This window comes from Peromyscus leucopus, chromosome 20 (assembly GCF_004664715.2).
Source record: "Peromyscus leucopus breed LL Stock chromosome 20, UCI_PerLeu_2.1, whole genome shotgun sequence".
In the NCBI taxonomy this organism is placed as follows: Eukaryota; Metazoa; Chordata; class Mammalia; order Rodentia; family Cricetidae; genus Peromyscus; species Peromyscus leucopus.
In genome coordinates, this window is record NC_051080.1 from 34,711,135 (window position 1) to 34,734,038 (window position 22,904).

General features: G+C 52.0%; 1 protein-coding gene across 4 annotated transcripts; it reads right to left on the reverse strand.

The window, feature by feature from the left end:
• Positions 1-360: 360 nt before the first annotated feature.
• On the reverse strand, positions 361-13,089 carry Txn2 (thioredoxin 2). Of its 4 annotated transcripts, XM_028871059.2 has the most exons (5): positions 12,679-12,786; positions 11,845-12,107; positions 9,505-9,628; positions 985-1,105; positions 361-553 (listed from the first exon to the last, which is right to left on the reverse strand). In XM_028871059.2, the coding sequence occupies exons 1-4, from the start codon at positions 12,712-12,714 to the stop codon at positions 992-994; spliced, it is 537 nt and encodes a 178-aa protein (XP_028726892.1). In that variant the 5' UTR covers positions 12,715-12,786; the 3' UTR covers positions 361-553; positions 985-991. The 4 variants fall into 4 exon arrangements, with proteins under 4 accessions (XP_028726892.1, XP_028726893.1, XP_037053529.1 ...); XM_028871060.1 differs by lacking the exon at positions 12,679-12,786 and adding an exon at positions 12,982-13,089 and having other exon boundaries at positions 361-1,105; XM_037197634.1 differs by lacking the exon at positions 985-1,105 and having other exon boundaries at positions 12,679-12,792.
• Positions 13,090-22,904: the final 9,815 nt, after the last annotated feature.

Genomic DNA, 22,904 nt, shown 5'->3' on the forward strand with positions numbered 1-22,904 from the left:
GCCCTGGCTGTCCTGGAACTCGCTCTGTAGACCAGGCTGGCCTTGGACTCATGGAGATCCACCGGCCCCTGCCTCCCGAGTGCTGGGTTGAAGGTATGCGCCACCACCCGTCTCGGAGTCCAGGTTTCTGAGACAACCACTTTTGGTAGAACCCCCAGCCCGAACAACTTGAGCCGCATCCACATTTGGGAAACAGCACACTGCCCTCTGGGTCCTAGAGGGCACGGGGATGTGACTGAGGGCATGATGGGCAGGAAGAGAGGTCACAGGAGGGATGGGAATTCTGAGAGGCCCCGGGGACAGCAGTGGGCCCAGGGCACCCGTCCCCCCCGGGCGCTCGGTGCCCACAACAGACACTGGTGGCAGTGCAAACCTGGTTTTATTGGTCTGACTCGTTTGTTCACAGCTCCTCCTCCTGCTCAGGGAACCAGGCCCACGGCCCGGCTGAGCCAGGGAGGGGACAGAGGAGAGGAGGGACAGCTATAGGGTGTGGGGTGGACTCTGTTCTTCACAGCAAAGGTAGAGGGGTCACATAAAGTTCTTTATTACAGACCTACAAGAAATGAGAGAATTATACATCACTCTCGCTTGTTCGGCTTTTCAAACAGGGGCAGGAGGGGGCAGTGGTTCAGATCGGGGGACCGTGTTGATGGGGGCTGAGCCTGCACAGTCAGCCTACGGGCTGGCCCAGGCTCCCAGCATCTAGGGGGAGAGTGGCGGGCCCCGGAAGGAGCATTCAGTAGGAGGTGCACAGGAAGCCCACACCAGGGGCGGCAATGCTTGTCTGCTGGCCGCCCTGGCCGAGGGCTGGCTCGGTAGCACCGGTGGCTTCTAGGTTTGGAGGTCCTGTTGCCAAAGGCCGGACCCACAGGGACAAAACAGAGGGGCGGGGCAGGAAGGATGACTGCTCAGGGCTGGGAGTTCTACTAGGCTCCTCCCCAAACAAGGCTTCCTCCAGGAAGCAAGGGCAGCCAGGATTCTTTCCTGCTTCTCAGCCAATCAGCTTCTTTAGGAAAGCTTCCAGCTGGTCCTCGTCCTTGATGCCCACAAACTTGTCCACCACATCTCCGTTCTTGATGGCCAGCACTGTAGGCACAGCCGATACCTGGGTGAGGGAACCGGAGACCACATCACTTGGAGGGGAATGTGTCCCACGCACACTTCCCAAGCCTCTGTAGAGGAGGCCGACATTACAGGCTGTGCCGAAGGAAATGGGTCTTTGTTGGGTGCAGGGCCTGGAGGTCCACCCATTGGAGCGTCTTCCACTGCCAGCTCCCAGGAGTACCCTCCTCCGTGATGAGGTGAAAATAGCCAGTGTGTGCGCTGTACGCCAGGCTGCTTTCTGAGCCTCACAGTCTTTCTCTGTACACTGGGCACGGAATGGTTTACCTTGAATGTTTGGGAGAGACGTCAGGGTCCCACTGTGGTGGTCAGGGGAGCAAGCTCCAGGGCTGGCTGAGCCAACCTCATTCCTAGCCTGGGTGACCCTGGTGACCCCTTTATTACCTCGTGCCAGCTTCCCTCAGCAAGCGGAGACACTGTCAGTACTTTTAGTGGACTACGGGAATGCCAAGTGACGACTCTGGGACTCAGCCCAGGGCACGTGGCACACAGTGGGTGTGATGAAGCTTGACCCCAGGAGGACCACTGTGGTGGGCTGCAGTTAATGGTATCAGGGACCGGAAATTCAGAGCCTCTTCCTGGCACAACGTGGCAGGAAGGCAGCCATATGTGATCTGATGCTTATTAGGGCTGGCAGCAGATGGGGACGGGGCATTCCTGGTCCAGGAGGCGCCACTTCCACTGCTCTGGGGACCCACATAGAGAGATTACATGAAATGTAGATGAGGCTGGCATGCCTGGCATGGTGTGTTGCCCAGCACTTGTATTTGTTGGCATTTGAGAACCTACATAAACAGAGTAAGGTAAACCAGGCTTCATTAAACACAAGTTAACTACAAAGTAACGAGAGCAATGTCCAGAAACCTACTAGGTCTTCCACAGCCTGAGGGCTGTGGGGTGAGCCATCTCAGAGGCCAGACCGAGTTCATGTCCAAAGTGGTGAAGAGAGGTGAAGGCCGCTCTGGCTCTGTCATATGGCCCTCGCTTTGTTTGTTTGTTTGTTTTTTCGAGACAGGGTTTTTCTCTGTGTAGCTTTGCGCCTTTCCTGGAACTCACTTGGTAGCCCAGGCTGTCCTCGAACTCACAAAGATCCGCTTGCCTCTGCCTCCGATGCTGGGATTAAAGGCGTGTGCCGCCACCGCCTGGCAGCCCTCACTTGTTACGAGACAGGCCCTGCAGCCATTCCTACTAATGGGGGACACAGTCCCTGCTCTTTTTTCAGTGCCTCTGGCCCCTTTAAGGATGGTCCTGGAGGAGATGTGGGTGGCCCAAGGCATGTGCCAGCAAGATGAACTGGGCTGACCACGAGTGTCCCTGTCACAGCCTCCCTGCTGGCTCTTGTCCTTGTTAGACTCTGGCATGGGTGGTGGCATGAACAGCCCAGCACCAGGCTTGCATGGTCTCCAGGAAAAGGCAGGGACCAGCCAAACAGGCTGCAGGAAGCCCCACTGGGTGTGTTCCTGCACCATCTAGTGGCTGATGAATGAACTGCAGCACCCTAAGCCTGGCTAGGAAATTAAAGGACAAGCTCAACCAACCACTAACTTTTCAACTTGGCTGAAACATTCCGTTGGTGGACATTCCATCCCTTTAAAACAAATACTCCGTTTCTAAGATGTGGTCTAGGGTTGAGGGTGTGGCTCGGTGGTAGAGTACTTGCCTAGCAGGCATGAGGCCTGGGCTCCATCCCAGCACCAAAAAAATCCAAACAAGCAGCTTCCCTTTGCCCTGGCGCTGTAAGCAGGGCCTCTCCTCTCCCTCCCTGAGACAGCTCATGGTGGATGGAGTTTCCTCCTGCAAGGTTCCGCTGTGAGTGCAAGCCTCTGTGCATGCTGGGACACCCAAAGATCAGGCTGGTGTCCATGGTTATTGAGCTCTGGTCACTCCTGATCAAGCGCTTTCTCAGAAGTCTGAGCAGCACACCTGTAAACACGCACACACGCACGCACGCACGCACGCACAGGCTCCCGGCTCCCAGAACACCGCTTCTAGTGGGGTTATCTGGAGTGTGACAGGAGGCCAAGGTGTTGGCTGCTCCTTAGTCAGGAGGCCTGGTGTTTAGAACATGGCCGGCAGTGTTAATGCTCAGGCCCTTGTATGTGGTCTTAGGAAGGTGATGGGGACTGGGTTGTCTCAAACCACCCCCACCCCCACCCCGCTGCAAAAAGAGAGAGAGAGAGAGAGAGAAGGTGATGGGAACACAGAGGCAACCTTGGCTTCCTCCTCGGTTCTGACAGGACAACAGGAGTCAGGGGATAGGGAAGGGACATGCTCAGACATGCTGCCTGTCCTGCTCCAAGGAGCCGCCTGAGGCCTCCTACCCTGGAGGGGTCCGTCAGGAGTGCGAATGCTCGTGAGGCCGCTCCCCACTGACCCGCAGCATCGTCTCACCCACCAGCAGCACGGCTAAGAAGCCATCAAGGGAGAGCTCAGGCGACAGACGCCCCAGGAAGCTGGCGACCTCTGTGGCCAACTGAAGGCCGCAGTGAGTGGGGGGAGGATGTTGTTCGGTGTCCCCAGGTTGGTCCTTCTTGTTCTCCTGCACACAGGTGCTGTCACTGAGCGACATCCTAACCCTCCAACCCCACCATCGTAGAGATGAGGAGACTGAGGCTCAAAGCACCTAACCCAAGAGGACTCAGAAAGCCAAGCGGGGTTCAAAACAAGAAACAAAGTCCGCTTGGCTTTGCTTCTGCCGGAGAGTGAAGGATCAGAGCCAGAGAGAACACAGACCCTAGCAGGAAGAAACCCAGGGCTTCTGGCATATGTGCATACTTTACCACTGAGCTATACCCTCAGCCCAGAGTCTGCTCTTTGAAAAGTCCATAAATGCTAGGTAGGTGTGGTGTAATTCGGCCTCAAGAGGCAGAGATGGGGGATCCCTATAGCAGCCTGGCTGGCAAGCTCTAGGTCTGAGACCTTGCTTCAGTGGATAAGTGTAAGATTGACAAGGATGGCCGGGCAGTGGTGGTGGTGCATGCCTTTAATCCCAGCTCTTGGGAGGCAGAGCTAGGCGGCTCTCTGTGAGTTCGAGGCCAGCCTGGGCTACCAAGTGAGTTCCAGGACAGGGTCCAAAAGCTACACAGAGAAACCCTGTCTTGAAAAACAAAACAAACCAACCAACCAAACAAAAAGATTGACAAGGATGATTCCCAGCATCTACCAGGGGCCTCCAATGGATGCACAGGTATATGAACACAGACCCCTCCCCTCCACACGCAAAACCATGCATTACCCACGTAAGAAAAATAGAAAGAAACAACAACAACAACAACAAAGAATATTCCAGGAGGACCAGTGAGGTTACTTGGTGAGTAAAGGCCCTTCCATGAAGCCTGATACCCTGAGTTCAATCACTGAAACCCACAAAATGGAGAGAATCAATTCCCACAAGTTGTCCTGACCTCTACATGTGTCATGGCATGTGGACCCATGCACACACAGTGATCATCAAAAACAAACAACAACCCAATCATAGTCAAGTCTGAGAGGCACTCATTTCCAAACAAGGCAATTAAAAGCGACTAAAATGCCATATATTTTAAGCCAGTTAATGATTTGCCTGGTGGGGTAAACATGCTAAAAAGGAAAAACAAAAGACAAAATTAAAAAGGCAAACCAAGCTGCAGACGTGATCAGTTGTTGGAGTGCTCGCTTGGTGTGCGGAAGCCTCAGGCTCCATCCCAGTGTAAACTGGGAGTGGTGGTGCATGCCTCTAACGCCAGCACTCAGGAAGTGGAGGCAGGAAGACAAAGAGTTCAAGGCCATCCTCTGCTACGCACTGAGATTGAGACCAGTCTGGAACACCTTCCCTCTCAACACTGTCCCAAAAAAATTAATTAAAAGTTGCCGGGCGTTGGTGGCGCACGCCTTTAATCCCAGCACTCGGGAGGCAGAGCCAGGCGGATCTCTGTGAGTTCGAGGCCAGCCTGGGCTACCAAGTGAGCTCCAGGAAAGGCGCAAAGCTACACAGAGAAACCCTGTCTCGAAAAAAAAAAAAAAAAAAAAAAAAAAAAAAAAAAAAAAAAAAAAAAAAAAAAAAAAAAAAAAAAAAAAACCCAAAAAAAATTAATTAAAAGCTTCAGACAAAGCCACACAAGTAGAGACAGTGGCTGTGTCGGCTGGTCAGGTTACAGGAGACGCCCGCTCGTCAGGATCCAACCTTCAAGTGTAAGGCTGAGAGAGAAACCTCGGGGGACAGCGGATGGCCCATGCCTTCCCTACTGCCCTGCCCCCCAGGAACTAGCAAGGTCTCAATGGTCAGGAGATGGGCAAGTGAAAGCCTTGCACCCCCTTAGCTGAGACCATGCAGAAAAGGAGTGGGGGTTGTCAGTGAAACCCCCAAAGCCTCCAGGACTTTTCCTCCCCCTCCTCCAGGGGCAGTGGAAGTCAGCGTGGGCATGGAGGAGAAGCATGAGAGTCCGGCGGGCTTGAGGACCTAGAGGAGGCTTCCCAGGGGACTGGGGGGCACTTGGTGGCAACTTCCTTCTTGGACTCTCTTTAGAAAGAGCAGGTGGGAGAGAGGGGATGGCGAGGAGAGGGCAGGACGATCCTGTTGGGGTTCCTGGGCCCTCAGTGACCCCCAGCCCAGGGTCTGACAAAACAAGGAGGCCAGGAGGGGGATATGCAGGCTGCTGTCCAGATGCCTTTCCCTGTGACCAGGGCACTGTGTGGACTGGGGGAGGGGGGATTGGGGGGGGGAGTATAAGGGTCCCAGGGACACCCCCACCTTCCTGCCTTGCCACGGGCTGTCCACACCCATGCCAACCCAGGTTTGCTGGGGTGTAAGGGGTCGTGGTGCTGGGAACTTGGTACCTGTGGGAGCCCTGTTGGTGGAGGTGTGCTCTGCATCTTCCTAGTTCCCAGGCCTTGGCATGTGGCTGCTCTGCAGCTCCCTGCCCAGGACATGGTGCTGAGGCTGACATGGTAGCATCTGGAGGTCTCGGGAGGTAGCCTGGAAGTCTTAGGCTGACCTTTGCCCTGGGTGGCTCCAGCCTCCAGTTCCTACCAGAAGGCCACACATTCACACTTGAACCTGCTGAGGCCTGGGGGTAAGCTAGGGAAAGTCAGGGGTGTCTCAAAGGTGGAGGGCCCCCTCTGACTGAGCAATTGGTGGGAGGGCTCAAAAAACAGCAACTGCCTCCACCCCATGCCCTTGAGCGGCCCGGGTTACCAGGTCTCAAGGATGGCCTTACATCAGCAGCAGCCATCACTGGCCCTGCCTCCCACAATTCATTTCCTCTCCTCTGCCCCGGGCAGCCTGATGTCCTTTGACTAACCACCCCGCTCTCTGTCCAGCTCAAGGGATGGGCGACAGTTCTCACATTGCCCACCCCTCTGTTTCCCACCATGGGCTCTGGTCAGAGGATGGGTAAGTGTACTTCAGCTGGTCTGGGGGAGGTAAGCATGGTTAACTGAGCCTGGGTGTCTGAATTCTGAGAGAGAAAGACCCCCTCCAACACACACACTTCCTCCAGTCTCTTGCATCCAGAGGGAGGGAAAGGTTCCCTTAGCCTTGGGGTTTCAAGAACTCAAGAGAGATGTGGATTTTCACAACAACCCCCCCCCCCCAAGATAGAGTTTCTCTGTGTATCTGTGGCTGTCCTAGAACTCACTCTATAGACCAGGCTGACCTCAAACTCACTGCCTGCCTCCCTAGTGCTGGGATGAAAGGCATGCGCCACCATGCCTGGCCAAGAACTTTTTTTTGGAGACAAGGTCTTGCTGTCTATTCCAGGCTGCCCTGATGCTGGGCTTACAGACATGTGCCACCATGCCCGGCTTGCACAAATCCCTCTGGGTTTTAAATATCAACACCCGGCTTCCCCTTTCTTAAAACACTCCTGAGAGCCAGACCAAGCACGCCCGTGGAGCAGAGCTGGCCGCCAGGCAGCCAGGCGTGCCCCCGGCTCTGGGACAGGGTCGCTGTCAGCACAGCTTCCCTCGGACCCCCTGCCTGTCCCAGTCTGGTCTGCTTTCCCAGCCGCCGGGCCTCCCAATCCCTGCTCTTCCTTTCACAGAGCCATCCAGCCGTAGAGGGCCTCTCTCCTTCCTCAACTGCGGTGGTCCAGGGCCCACAACAGCCCACCTCCCTGGGTCCGGTCTGTGGCCAGCCCGGGGGGGGGGGGGGGGGCTCTTTCCCAAGACATGCACACTTCACTCACTACCCGTTTCGGGCGCTGCTCTCATGGTCCCTCCTCAGAAAAGACAGTCCTCGGACAGATGTGATGACGCACGCCTGGGAGCGCTGTACTTGGAAGGTGGCAGAGGGCCAGAAATGCAAGGTCACTCTTACGTGGTGACACCAAGGCCGACCCGAGCTTCGGAGGACTCTCCCTCAAAAGGGCCAAACCGAAGAACAAAACCAAAAGGAAAACAAAGGAGGTCCCCGGCCCCCCGCCCTGCTTCTGTCTTCCCACAGAGCCCACCAGCGTTTGGAGATTTATACAGACATCACTGGCCGAGTGTCCCCCAGCCAAAACGTTCACCTCTGAAACCCTTCACAAGCCAGTGTTTACCTGTGGCTGCCAAGGTCTCTGTACTGGGAAGCCGTACCTGGGAGCAGCAAGTGGAACATGGCCCTCAGGCCAAACTCTGCCTGCTGTTCATGTCTGTAAACAGAGCTACTGGAACATGCCACAGTTTGTCCCGTGGCCGTGGATTTAAGAGACAGTTGAGCTGCTGCAGGGGTCACTGCCCTGTAAAGCCTCATGTGTTTAACCTTCAGAGATTCAAAGTTCTTTTTTTTAAAAAAAGATGTATTTTGCCAGGTGGTGGTAGTGGCACACACCTTTGATCCCAGAGGCAGGTGGATCTCTGTGAGTTTGAGGCTAGCCTGGTGTACAGAGTGAGTTCCAGGACAGCCTGGTGTACAGAGTGAGTTCCAGGACAGCCAGAGCTGTTACACAGAGAGACCTTGTCTTGAAAAATACCAAAAAAAAAAAAAAAAGTATTTGCAAACTTGTTTTTTGTACTTTGATATTAAATGTTTTTATTTATTTATTTATTTTTTTAAATGGGTATGGGATTTTGTCAACAAAGGCCAGAAGAGGCCTTTGTCTGATCCCCTGAGACTGGAGTTGTGAGCTGCCATGTGGGCGCTGGGAATTGAACCCACATCCTCTGGAAGAGCAGCCAGGGCATCTCATTTATCGCTAAGCCATCTCTCCAGCCCCTCAACACTCTCGAATGCTGTTTGGTGAGGTCAGAGTGTCTTCTGTTTTGAATTTTTCCCTTTATTTGTATCTGATGTGAATGGGTATTTTGCATGCATGTTTGTCAAATGCACCCTGTGCATGCAGGGCCAAGGAGGCCAGAAGAGCGGGTCACAGCCTCTGGGGCTGTTAGGATTGACTGTGAGCAGCCCTGTGGGTGCGGGGAATTGAACCCGGCTCCTCTAGAAGAGCCAGTGCTCTTTTTTTTTTCCTTAAAGATTTATTTATTTATTATGTATACAGCATGTATGACTGCAGGCCAGAAGAGGGCACCAGATCTCATTACAGATGGTTGTGAGCCACCATGTGGTTGCTGGGAATTGAACTCAGGACCTCTGGAAGAGCAGTCGGTGCTCTTAACCTCTGAGCCATCTCTCCAGCCCCCGAGCCAGTGCTCTCTTAACTGTGGAGTCATCTCTCCAGCCCCAGGTCAGTGCTGTCTGCTGCCACATCTGGCACCCGGCGCCAGGATGCGCTGGTGCTGAACGCCCGCCCACCCAAACAAGCCTATTCCTTCCTTTCTTTTGTTGTTTTGTGCCGAGACTAAGGCTCACTCTACGCAGGCTGGCCTCGACCTTGTGCCGTTCTTCCTGCCCCTGTCTCTGCATGGCAGGGGTGAGGCCCTCCCTTCCCTCTGTGTATCCTTCGCGCACACTTCCGGTCAGAGGCTCTGGATCGCGAGGCCTCCCCTGGCCTGGCCACGTCCCCCCTTTAACCTGCCTGCGGTGCCCCCTTTTCACACAGCTTCTCATTTCAGGTCGCAATGAGCATCCCAGCATGCCCCTTACCCGTGCCAGATCCACCCACGCCTGGCACGTCAGCCAGGGCTCGTAAGCATTGGCTGGCTGCGCGTGAGGCATGGGTAGCCAGACGTAGAGGCGGAGTCCTACAATCCCAGCAACTGAATGGCCGAAGCAGGAGCGTCGGAAGTTCGAGGACAGCTTGGGCTAGGTGAAACCCTATCTTAAAAAACCGACAACAGAGACTGGCTAGTGCTTTGGGCCGTGTAACCCACTCCCGAAGAGTGTCGGAGGATCAACAGAGCCACGTGTCAAAGCCCCCAGACCTTCCCCCTAAGAGCGCGAGAAGAATACCAGACACGCCATATACCGGTAATTGGGTGATCCCCACCTCGGCTTCCCTGAGGCAACTCCCTGCCAAAACATACCTCGTACTCGATGGCAAGGTCCGTGTGGTCGTCAATGTCCACTTTGGCCATCACCACCTTCCCATGCTGCTTGGCCACCATCTTTTCTAACCGTGGTCCTAGGATCTTACAGGGGCCACACCACCTCAGAAGGTGAGAAGGGACAGTCAGTCCTGAGAGTGCTGGCTGGCCCACCTGTCTCCCCAGAGCCTCCCTGGGGCCCATGTGGACTCTGACGGCAGCGCTAAAGGGAGCGAAACCCGGGAGCATGTGTGACGGCCAGTCTGTGTTGGAACCTGCTCAGCGATATGCAGAACCTCCAGAGAAGGCATCCCCTAAAGGCCTGTGGAGTTTCTTTCGGATGACACAGGATAAGAAGCCCAGCCTGGCATGGGGATACAGTCCAGTAATTCCTGAACTAGGGAGAGGGTTCTCTGGGCATGCCTGTGGGGGATTATCTCGATGAGGTAAACTGAGGTGGGAAGACCCTCCAGTTGCGGGTGGGCAGCCCCACTCTCTGAGTTAGGATTCTGAACTGTATGAAAAGGAGAAAGTGAGTGTGCAGACTGCTCAGTGGGTGAGGGCGCTTGCTGCTGGGCCTGACGACTACCCAGTTCTTCTTGGGAGCTCACATGGCAGTAAACGATCACTCCAGAAGGCTGTCCTTGACCTCCACGTGTACACCATGACACAAGCATTTGTGTATGCACACACATAATAAAATGTTAAAAGGTGTGTGTGGGGGGCTAGGGAGTTGAGCACAAAATATTCATCCTTCTCTGCTTCTTCATGATGGACACAATGTGACCAGCTGCCCCAGACCCTTGCCACGGTGCCTTCTCTGCCATGATGGACTACATTTGGCGCTGTGAGCCAAAAACCTTTTCTCCCTTGAAAGTCAGGGTATTTATCATAGCAACAAAAAAGTACCTAAGACAGGAAAAAAGAGGAATAGGAACTTGAGGCTAGCCTGGACTACATAGTGAAGCCTGGTCTTGATAGAGCAAGCAGAGCAGAGCTAGGATCACCTCAAGGTTGCTAAAAGCATCCTTCTTTCTTTCTTTCCTTCTTTTGGGGAGGGGTGGTGGTTTGAGATGGGGTCTCACTATGTAGCCTTGTTGGTCTGGAACTCACTTTGTAGACAAGGCCAGCCTCAAACTCAGAGATCCATTTGTCTCTCGAGTGCTGGGATTTTTTAAACATTTTTTTAGACAAGGTTTCTCTGTAACCCTTTCCCTCCAGGACTCCCTGATTTCTTATTTTGTGTCACCTGCTGAGGCTCACACTGCAATGGACGTGAGTGATCCCTCCTTGGCTGGGGAGTGGGAACCCCCCTTGGACAGATGCTGTGCTATCAGCTATCATCATCTCTGTATGTGGTGCCAGAGATGCACCTGGCACTAAGTGAATGAACCTAAATCATGCAAGCAACTACCTTGTAGAGGGAAAAAAAGGGTTAGCTCATTGCCCATTCCTTTTAGAAGCCCTCCACCATAGCAGGAAGGCGGAGTAATTGCCTTCCACAGATCCCTGGCTGCCAACCCCTGTTTTATCCTTTTCTATGAGCTGGCATATGCCAGTCATCTCTTCTATGTAGGAGGAGGAGGCAGGAGAGGCTCAAGTCTGACCTGGTCTACCCCAAAAACTTCCATTCAGAAATTTCAATCAATGAAGAAACCTAAATACCTAAAAAGCCAGCCTGCAAGGCCTTATCTCAGATGACAAGGACACCCACTGGCCTGTCCGAGGTGAGCTGGAGAAAGGACCAGGAAGAAAACAAAGAACCTGTGAGACGTGTCTAGAAAACCCCCTAATGTTAATCAGATGCACTGGTTTCTTCTGGGATGTTTTGTTCTATGGGGTCGGCTGGCTTTTGGGTTGAACCAGGTCTAGAGGTCTGGAAATGAAGACCAGGCTAAAACGCAGGTGTTCATATATCTCTAAAACACACTCCTACTACACTGAGAAGACACACCTCTTGCCTGCCCCAATCACACTTGGGTACCACTAATGGTGGCACTGGTAATGTTTTGCCCAGCCCCTCCCACAGTCCCACAGTTTTCGTGGGCAAGATGTTAAAATAAAATGATCTTATTCCACAGTAGAGAAGACTCTGAGCTTTTCAGGCAGCAAGACACGAGACAGGCACAATGCAGCACTCACCCTGGTCTGCTCTGAAGACTGTCTGTCAGTCTGTCTCCCACCACACTGTATGCTTCTTAAGGGCAGGTGCTGGGTCTCAAAAGTCTTTATAATGAGTGTGTGTATGAGAAGCATTGAACATGACTGGGAGTAATAGTGGGCACCCAATAAATACTTGTTCAAGGAAGACCCCCGTCTCTCCCTGCCCCCAGTACTCACTGTGCATGAAAATCCACAACAACTGGCGTCTCACTGTTGACAACTCTGTCTTGGAAGTCAGGTCCATCCTGGACGTTAAAGGTTGTTGAACAGACTCTGGTGGTGTGTAATGTCCTGGCTGGGCTGGGTGTTCCCGTCAGACCACCAGGACTGTACTTTGGGGTCTGCAGAGTTCTAGAGGCGAGGGAAGCCCATCCACCCTGAGGTGGCTTCCTGGGGACGATTGAGGTCAGGAACCTCCTCAGGAGAAGCCGCTGAGCCATCTGTGAGGGAAAGAGGCAGTAAGAGCTGAGGTACACAACAGGAAGTCAACACATTAGGATAGCAAAGTATTTTGAAGTGCTGAGATGTTGGGAACATGCAGAGCTGGAAGTAAAATGCATGGGAATACTGAAATATATGATTTTTGAGGGCCAGGACTTGTCATTCCTGCACTCGAGAGGCTGAGGCAGGAGCATATAAATCAAAGTCCATTTGGGCTATATAATAAAACCCTGTCTCTAAATCCTCCACCCAACAACAACAAGAGAGCTAGAGGTGAGTGAGGAACGAGAATCACAAAATAGATGTTAAGCTAGAAAGACAGAAAACTAGCTTGACAGCCAAAAAGAAATCAAGACTCAGGTGGAATTTATAAAAGGTTGACGGAAGGAGGACCAAAGCTCAAGCGTGTTACATCACTGGTTCTCCCAGATCAACTCTGAAGAAACCGTTTTAACACCGTCCAAATTCAGGGCAACCCAGGCCTCAGGTAGGTTGAATGACATGCCCAAAGCAACCCAGTTTTTAAAGGACAGCTAGTTGGAACCCAAGGCCCGTCTGTAAAATCTTTACTCTGTCGTCGATCGCTCTTTTAAAGTGCGTTTCCATGGAAAATTGAGGGAAAAGGGAGCTGTGGAAGGAAGAGCAAAGAAGAATCCCAACTACGGAAGGAGGAACTAAGTAGCCTAGGAACTAGACACGGGGTACCAAAGAGAAGGGGGGACGTGTGTACGGAGGGAAACAGAGAGACCCGGAGCACAGGGCGTGAGGCTGCCGAGACCAGGTCCCCCTTCTCGGGTCCTCCGTCCGCTGGTGGCCCAGCTTGTACAGCAGCGCGCTACCTCTGCCGCCCAGCCCACCCCGCGGGGCTCCTACCTCCCGGCACTTCGAGCGGAGGGATGCACAGCCCAGCCGGCCTGCCCGTCAAGGGCACTGCTGTTGTCACTTCCTCAGGGGCGGGTCTAGCGTCATTTCCGGGAAAGACGACCCGCACGGCGTATCTCCGCAACCTGGGGGCGGCTTGGTATTTTCCACCAATGAGGATGACGAAAACAGGTACGAGCGAGGGGGCGTGACCGGAAGGAACGGGACCCTGGAGGAGGACCGGAAGGGGGTGCGGACCAATGAGAATGAGAGGGCGGGAGGAGGGCGGGGACGAAGGAGTGGCTTTGGATCAAATCCCTGTTGTGTTGCGCCCTCTTGGCACCGCTCAGCCCTGTATCTTGGCTCCGGAAAAGTGCTGGCAGGTTGTGTTCACCTTAATACCGCAGAAGGAAGCTCTGTTCCCGCAGAAGCTTAGTGTTTATCGGGAGAGATTCCTGGGCTGGGGATGTGGCTCGGTTGGTAGAGTGCTTGCCTAGCACACATGAATCCTGAGTTCGAACCTCAGTACCACCTAAACCGGGTGTGATAGCACACACGAGAAATCTCAGAATCCCGTGGCCGAGGCCGGAGGGCTCAAGATTTCAAAGTCACCCTTGACTACATAGGGAATACTGGAGACCCTCACACACACACACCTACGTGGGATTCAAGGGGTTATTCTGTGGTCCTTGGCTGCCCGACCTAACGTCTTATGGTCACGAGCAAGTCACTGGTGGTGGTGCTTCTAACCCTCAAGCTTCTCTCTTCAGAATTGTTGGGGAAGCTGGCTTGCCTTTGAGACCCAAGGCGAAGTGTTACCTTTGAAGCTTGGGCCTGGGCTTTTCCCTCCATTCTCACTGGCATGAGTAACTGAGGTCTAAGTACCTTATTTTTGCATATTATGACTCGTATTCCAGCCCCTTACAGTTCTTAGAACACCTGCCCATCATGTCTTCCGTCTAGTGCTTGCTTTGTAACTCTTCGTAACACATTACAGTGTTTCTTCCGATAGGTCTGTGCTTTCTGAGAGCAGGAATTTGTGTCTGTTACTCATCTGCATATACTTAGCACCAACCTGGCACAGCAGCCGGCCAGGAGAGGCCAGTAGATGCTTACTGTTCAGTAGATTCTCACTGAACTGAGGATCTTTGCACATCTCAGCAAGTGGTTTCTGTCAAAGGGTTATGTGATGTGTCCAAGCAGAAGCAGGCAGATTGGCAGGGCTCTACCTACCACACCGTTTCAACCCACGCTCTCATTAGTTAATGGTCTGCTGAGGTATCTCTGGCATTCTGCATTTGCAGTTGTTGCGGGAAGGCTTTCCCAGAACTCCCCATTTGAGAGAAATACTTCGAGGCACTAGGTTCCGAATGGTCTCTGGATTCCTTTTCTGTCTCTTCCATTGGGAGGAGGACCGCCTCTCTGCAGCTGTCAATCACCATTCTCCATCTTTTCTTTCTTTTTTGTTTTTGTTTTTCGAGACAGGGTTTCTCAGTGTAGCCTTGGCTGTAGACCAGGCTGGCCTTGAACTCACAGAGATCTGCCTGCCTCTGCCTCTGGAGTGCTGGGGTTAAAGGTGTGCACCATCACTGCCCGGCTCCATGCTTTGTTTTCTTGTCTGTTCCCTTCTTATCTGTTTTCCCTCCCTGTCCATATCCCTGCTTCTTGTTCACTCCCTCCCTCTCTTTCTACCTCCATTCTCTCTCCATCTCCCCTCCTTCTCTTACCTCCCCCTCTCTTTTCTTTCTTAGAGTCTCATTTATCTCAGATTAGGTTTTATGCTGGGGATTGAATTAAGCAAGCACTCGACCAACTTGAGCTGCATCTCCAGCCCCAGGGTCTATTTCTCACTTTACTGTCAATACTGTCAACACTTCTCTCTCTCTCTCTCTCTCTCTCTCTCTCTCTCTCTCTCTCTCTCTCTCCTCTCTCTCTCTCTGTGTGTGTGTGGTGTCTCTGCAAATACCACAGTCAACAGAGTAATGACCTGCGATCTGTGTGAGGCAAGAAGGGAGCCCAGTTCAACATGACTCAGTAGCTAGTGTTGGTTCAAACTCTGTAGTGTGACACTGGGTCGTTTATTTTAGGCATGTTTAAGCACAATTTGGAAAAAAGTTCCCTGGTGACAGTTAACTTAATCCCATGTGCACAATAAAGCTTAAGACATGAGCACATGGAAACTCTTTGTAAAGTATGTGTGATATCTCCCGTAAAGATGGGTTCTTAGATGGACTACGTGTGACATCTTAAGGGTCTAGGGGAGGATCTGGTGTGGTCTCGGTCATAGAGGTAGCGCAGAGGTCACCAGGCTGTTAGCCACCTCCACTCGCAGCCTCCTGGGTAGAAAACAGGTTATACATCTCTCCCTTTGAAGAGACAACTGTGAGTTAACATTCCTGGTTTCCATAGTGCTTATCTGTGAACGCAAGAACCTCTGTGCCCTTACCTTGCAGGATCTGTCTTCATTACTTGCCTCAGGATCTGACATCATAGGAGGTGCCCAGTGACTCTAGGAGGTGCAGCAGCAACCTGAATTGAGTCTTCTAACTTCAAATCCATTTTCCCCACCCCATTTCATGGCTCCGCTGTACCCTTCCAAATCCAGCGTCATGCTCTCATCCAGCTCATTTTGGCCACATCCTGTTTTTATTTGTCCTCTGTCCAATTGGCAGGTCCCAGTGCGATGCAGGGCTTTCCCTCCAGGATAGACGGAGGGAAGCAAGTCCACTTGCGCTAGCCAACCACTGCCATGCCAGCCTTCCACTTAGTTTAGTCTTTTCCCCTTCGAAGGCCGAAGACTAGGTCAGGTATGGGCAGGATGGTCACTCTACCTCGTCGGCTCTCTTGTCTTAGCGTCTGTCCTCATCCCGGAAGACAACCCACGAGGGGATACCCAGATTCCCTTCCTCCCCGTGCCGGGCTCCTGAGGTCAGCCTCCCTTGCCGCAGCTGTTGCTGATAATGCCAGGCACCATCTGGCAGGGGTGCTCTTGCCCCACCCACTTCCATATCTACTTTTCTGTGTCTCCAGCACTTTCTCTTCCCCAGCCACCTACCCATCCTATTCAGCATTTTCAGAGCAGTTTCTTGAGAGCCAATTCCCTTGCTTGAGGCGCATTCTGAATTCTAAAGCAGGTCCAGTCCTGTTTGTGTCTATTCTATAATCACCCAGGCTTCTCATCTGAGAAATGAAAACAATATGCCTTCCTCAAAGAGGGGCTGTGAGCCGGGCGGTGGTGGCCCACGCCTTCAATCCCAGCACTTGGGAGGCAAAGGCAGTGGACCTCTGAGTTCAAGGCCAGCCTGTCCTACAGATTGAGTTCCAGGACAGCCAGGGCGACACCAAGAAACCCTGTCTCGAAAAACCTGTGGGAAGGACAGAATATGGGAGCTGGTGGACTCTTCCCTTTCCTCCAGCAGGTGGACTGCCCATGACACAGGCTAAGCTCCCAGCAGATTGCCAACCAGCCCCTCGAGGTACCTGGTGGTACCTGTGTCTTGGGACTGGCACATTCATCAGTCAGATTCAGGTCACAAGCTTGAAGCAGAGGGAAGGGACTCAGGACAGGCAGCCACACTGTCTTTCACATTATGAATTATGAGCATTGGTGAAATCAGCATTGTGATCAGTTTAAATTTATTTATTTATTTTAGATTTACTGTTTATATGTATGGGTGTTTAGCCTGCATGTATGCACATGCATCACATTGCTGCCTGGTGCCTGCAGAGGTCAGAAGAAAGCATTGGCTCCCCTGGAACTGGTGCTATGTAGATTCTGGGAACAGAACCCGGGTCCTTTGCAAGAGCAACAAGTGCTCTTAACCACCAAGCTGTCTCCCGGCCCTCTGTGAGCAGTTAAAAATAAATAAATAAATAAAAATTAGCTCAGCATGGTGGCACGTGCCTTTGATCCAAGTACTTGGGAGGCTGAGGCAAGTGTATCCGTGGGTTCAAGGACAGTCTGGTTTATATAGTCTGGCTTATTCAGCCAGGGCTACATAGAGAAACCCTGTCAGAAGAAGAGAAGGAGGAGGAGGAGCCAGAGGAGGAGGAGGAGGAAGACAGATCAGAATAGAGGCCTGGGGTGTATTGTAGCTCAGTTGGTAGAGTGCCTGCCTAGCTAGCATGCGCAAGATCCTGGGTTTGATCCCCAGCACCGAGACAGGAGAATCAGAAACTCAAGATCATTCTTGGCTACATATCAAGTTCATGGCCAATCTGGGCTACAGGAGACCTTGTCTCATACTAAATAAAACAACGAAACAGAACGGAGTTGAAATGCCAGAACTTGCCAGGTGTTCCCAGCAGTGCTCCGGGCAGCGTCTGTTACTGTTTGTGGACATGGCTGCTGCGTGACCAAAAAGCATCTTTCTCAGGGATGGTCTTGTGTCCTTAGCCTCCTGATTGCCGAGGTGACAGCCTTGAAATGCTTCTCTTACTGCCGGTTGTGGTCGAAGGGTTTGAAATGTGCCACTATGCCGAAGCGGTACCACAGAAATGGCCGGCACTGTGGTCGGCCACTTGCTTGTTTAACCCATCACATGCCGCCACCCGCTGAAGCAGGAACGTTTGAAGCCACGGCCTTGATCTTAGAGGAAGACACCAAGGCACGTGGACATCGAGAGGCTTCTTGGCACATGCAGAGAACAGGGGGTGGCATCTTAATGGGGCTATTCCGCCCCCAGAAGAATCTGCCTTGGCTCTAGAGTGCTGCCTCCTCTCCCAGCCCCGCCCCCGGCAACTGCCAGCCAGCCAGCCCGCACAGGCCATCTGAGGCCAAGCCAGGAGGGTGCTTGGCAGCAGGCCCTAAGCAAAGCTTCCGCACGATGGCGCTGTGGTACTCACAGTTTCCTCTCGGAGCCCTGCAGGGCTGGACTGCGGAGGAAAGGGATGCAGGACGGTCACAGTTCAGCGATTCGGACACTGGAGATGTCAGAGTATGAAGGAGGCACCTTGAGAAAAGGAAACAAGCAAACAAAAGTATGGGGTGGCAGGCCACACCCACAGGGGTGTCCCTAGAGGATATTTTTTTGTTTGATGTTTGTTTTTACTTTTTTTTTTTTTTTTTTTGAGACAGGGCTCTCACTATGTAGTTTTTGCTGGCTTGGAATGCTCTATGTAGACAAGGCTGGTCTTGAACTCACAGAGATCCATTTGCCTCTGCCTCTAGAGTGAAGGAATCAAAGATGAGTGCCTCTCTCCTGGCCCAGTTTCCATCTTGTTGGTAACCTCTGATGTTTCTAGCTCCACGGCAGAACGATCTAAGTCAGTTTCGTGCCAGCTGTGGCTTGCATACTGTCCTGTTCCCAGCGATCGCGCACAGCGTCCCCTCCAGGACCACGCACGATGGAGGTGGCCTGGACAGCAGGCTAATTCCGGGGCCAGGCTGCTTGTGTGTTACTGGGGGTCAGGGCTGGTGGCTGCAGGGATTCTGCAGGACAAGGCAAGAGGACACAGGCTCCTTCTTCCTCTTTGCCAAATCTTGCCCAGCTTGCTCCTCCTCCTCACTGGTCCTTCAGCAGGAGGCAGCTGCGGGCAGAGGAGGGCTGTGCTGGAGAGTGGGAACCATTTCCACAGGGCTCTTCTCTTCCTCTGCCTCAGGGAGTGACTCAGGCCACCTCAGCACGCTTCATCGGTCCTCCCTATAGCAACGCTGGTATCACAGAAAGGCTGGAGCTTCGGGGTGACGAACAAGGGGCAGCCCTCTGCGGTCCTCGTCTCAGGCTCCCTGTCCAGGCACATTGCCTGTTCTAATTCTTTTTGTTCTGTTTGAGACAGGGCTTTCAGGGTTTTGCTCCATAGTCCTGGCTGACCTCGAGCCTGTGGCAATCCATCTACCTCTGTCCCCCAAGTATCCAGATTACAGAGGTGCGCCGCCACACCTAGCTTAACTCATTTTATCTCAGAGGACGTGAAGTGCTGTTGTTAGTAACATTTTACAGATGAGAGAAACTGAAAGCTGAGAGAGCCCAAGATTAAAAGTCAAACCTGGTGGCAGAATTGGAACTCAAACTCGGATACACCCCTTCCCCGCAAAGGTTATACCTAACCGTTCTGCTCTATGTATCTTTAAATGTCTAAAATAAGAGGTAACATGGCCCGGGAGGGCGTGTTGGTATACGTCTGTCGTCCTAGCACTCAGGAGGCCAAGGCAGAAGAATCGAAATAAGTAAAGACCAGCCTGTGGCACATAGGAAAACCCTATCTCAAAAGAGAGTTTTTATTCCCAAGGGACCCGCTTCCTTTCTGTAGACACGACTGGCATTCTGTTCAAAGGAACCACTGGCCCACAAGGTCACTTGGCTTCTATTTTGGAGTCTAAGGTTTGGTGCAGCAGTGGCCATCCCACCGGGAATATGGCAGAGAACCCATCAGGAGTAAAACGAGGCTTTTTATCTTTATTTAGGTATTAATTTTGAGTCAGAGTGTCATGGAGCCTGGGCTGGCTTCAAGTAGGCTGTACAGTGGAGGGTGACTTTGAACTCCTGGCGCCAACAAGTCAGGCCAGCATTCCTACTAACTAAGCCACGTCCCTAGCCCTTATTTTTATCATTATTTTTTTAATTTTAGAAATATTTTTGAGAAAGGGTTTTGCTGTGTAGCCCAGGATGGCCTCGAACTTGTGATCTTTATGCTCAGTCTCTCAGATGCTGAGATTACAGGCGAGGGGGGAGAGAGAGAGAGAGAGAGAGACAGACAGACAGACAGAGACAGAGAGACAGAGAGACAGAGAGACATGGGGGGAGGCTGAGGGACTCAGAGAGAACTGGAATTTGGGGCAGTACTTGGTAACTGCAGAGACTCTCTGTTCCACATGGTACCTTCTAACTCAGCGGCTGTCAACCTTCCCAGTGCTGGGACCCTTCAATACAGTTCTTCATGTTGTGCTGACCCCCAATCATAAAATCATTTTCACTGCTACTTCATGACTGTCATTTTGCTCCTGTTAGGAATTGTAATGGAAATATTTCTGGAGATGGAGGTTTGTCAAATGCTGCACTAGGGATAATCAAGTAAGCCAGGGGACCTGTTTCCATGTAGCTCACTCGCAGGGCTGCTGGGGAGCCGGCTGGCGGCTCAGCCAGGTGCCTCACTCCCGTGCTCTGGGGCTCTCTCTCTATGAGGCTTCCTCACAGGGTGGCACCGGATGCCGAGACAGCGGGAGCTGTCCATCTCCTAAGGCTGTGCTGGGTCACTGGGACATCACTGTTTCTACCTCTCTCCTTTGACCCACCATGATTCAACAGGAGGGCAGGGGCACACCCCCATGGTGGCCAGAGTTTGGACCATCTGTAATCTATGGCAGTGTCTTAGAGCAGGGCTTCTGGGTACATCTCCCAACACACGTGTTTAAACCTCAGTGCAGCTGGTGGTAGGGATCACCTCATGCGTTTTGGTGGTGGTTTTGTTTCAAACCTGCAAGGCCAGATGGTAACACCACACTCTGGACACTCTGAGATATTTCACCATCGTCTTTTCCTGAGGGTTTTTTTGTTTTTTGTTGTTGTTGTTGTTTTTGTTTTTGTATTCAATTATTTCCCGATGATTTGAAACAACTTGAGAGACTAGGTTAGCGAGGATAGCATCTCAGAGGGAAATGAAGAAGCAGGTGACAGACGTTTGGAAGATTTTGCAATGGGGCTTCTGAGGAAGAGCCAGCCAAGCAGACTTATTTATGCAGACCAGGGGAAGGAGCGAGACAGGCTTGCCTGTTGTTCCTCTCTTCCTTGCTGAAGTACATCTGTTGCGTGCTATTTTTTATTTGGGGTTGATGGATTGGTCGTATGATGCACTTGGACTAGATACTTGGACTGCAGCATCTCCTACTTGCCCATCAGCTTGGCTCTGTAGCAGATTTACATTCCGTCTGGGGTGCCAGCTTGAACGAAATGCTTTTTTAAAGCCCGCAGTCTGACAGAGATCTTTATCCAGTCAGCGTTTCCCCCGTATTTTAAAAATAAGCATCTGCAGCAGAAAGATGCCGTCGATGGCTTATTTTTGAGAGAAGAATCCAGTTTGGCTTTGGTGGCTGATGTTCTGATTGGCTGTGGAGCAGAGGGCACTGAGACTGGGACCTACCAAGGGCTGATGTCCCCGAGTCTAGGGGTCCCCTTCCCATGCCTTTGTGGAGGAGGGGGTTCAGTCGGTACCTGGTATGTAGTCAGTGTCACTCAGCTATCCCTTCACCTCCCCCAGCCCCACCGTGGGAACCGTATGTCCTTCTAGGTTTGAGAATTCTTGAGCTAGCAAGATGGCTCTGTGGATAAAGGTGACTGCTGAGAAGTCTGGTGATCTGGGTTCAGTGTCTGGGACTTAGATGGTAGGAGGGAGAATTGACTCCCTCAAGTTGTCCTGATCTCCGCATGTCTGCTGTGGTGAGCATGCGCGCCCGCGCGCGCGCACACACACACACACACACACACTAAATAAAATGCAAAAAAAGAAAAAAACCCCAAATAAACAAAACCCATGGAAGTTGGTGAGAAAAGAAAACATTAATAAAAATTAATTGAAAGAAAACAGACATGCATAAACACAGCCCCCCAACAAAAGGAAAAAGCATTGTCACCCATTGTTCACTTGAAGGAAGCCCGTGTGGAGGATGGTAAGGACTAGGCGACCATGGTAGTTAATCCTCATTGTCAATTTAATTGTATTTAGAGTCATCCTTGAAACATAACATGTCTATGAAGGAGTTTCCAGAAAGGTTTAAGAAAGAGGGAAGAGCTATCCAGAATGTGGGTAGAAACATACCATGAGCCGGGCTCCTCGACTGAATGAAAAAGGAGGAAGCGAGCCGAGAACCAGTTCTCTCTGCTTCCTAACTGGGGATGCATGTGACCCGAAGCCTCACCCTCCAGAGGCCACGCCTTCTCCACCATGGCTGACTGTACCCCCGAACTGTGAGCCCAAATCAAACACCTTTGAGGCTAGAAAGATGGCAGGTAAGAGCATCGCTCTTCCAGAGGACCCCAGTTCAGTTCTGAGCCTGACGCAGCAGCTCACAATGTCTAACTCTAGAGTGAGGACAGTCATCTCTGCTCATGTGGTCGTGGTGAGAATGGAATCCGTGTAAGGCATGTATCGTCATCAGATGCGGTGTAACAATGTATCCATTTAACAGCCTAGGCTGCAAACACTGCCCCTAAGTTTCTGTAATCGGGAATCTGTAGTAGCTTGCCTGCGTGGTTTTGACTCAGGGCCTCTCAGGCTCCTTTGGGGTGGAGCTGTGCTGTGGCAATGCGTTATGTTGAAAATGCCTCTTGCATTCTAAGAAACTGGAACTTGGGCTGTATCTCACACCTTGCAGTCCCTTAAGACCTCAGAGTGCGGTCCCTCTATGTACTCGGCCTGTTTGTTCAACCTGCCCGCAAGAGAACAATGTAACAATCAACGTTTCCAGTGGAATCAACCTTTACAACCTAAACCTATGCTTGTCTGTATTCTTAAACTAAGTACTTTTCCATGCCCCGATCCAAGAGCAGTGTATGTATGTTACTATAGTCATTTGCTGGAAACGACAAATACATGGTGGAAGCAGTCTTATAAAAATATCCATAAATGTTGACTGCATCACACAGATATTGCTTGATAAACAGTGATGTGTGTAGTAGTGTTTGTGGTCTGGGTCAGTTGGTGTCAGTGGGAGCCAGTGACTTAATCCCTTGGAAAACTCTGTTCAAGATTTCTGTAAAGTGCCTCGTTCCTTCCCCATAAAACAGCATGCTGCACTATCCAATAAAGGAGAGAGCAAAGCCCTTCCTTAAAGACACACACTCAGACATACTCAGAGACAGCCTTCAGGCAGGCACAGATCCAGACTCATACAACAGACAGAGGACGGAAGACAGAGGGAGCATGAAGTCGGGAGTTCAAATCCATCTCACCCTTGATGAAATGACACTGAGGGGATATGCTTTGGTTCCTTTCCTTAA

Coding starts and splice junctions, on each gene's coding strand:
- Txn2 (XM_028871059.2), bottom strand. CDS start 12,714: ATGGAAACGCACTTTAAAAGAGCGATCGACGACAGA. Junction 12,108..12,678: donor AAAGAGCGATCGACGACAGA/GTAAAGATTTTA, acceptor TTTCCCTCACAG/ATGGCTCAGCGGCTTCTCCT. Junction 1,106..9,504: donor ACCTTGCCATCGAGTACGAG/GTATGTTTTGGC, acceptor TCCCTCACCCAG/GTATCGGCTGTGCCTACAGT.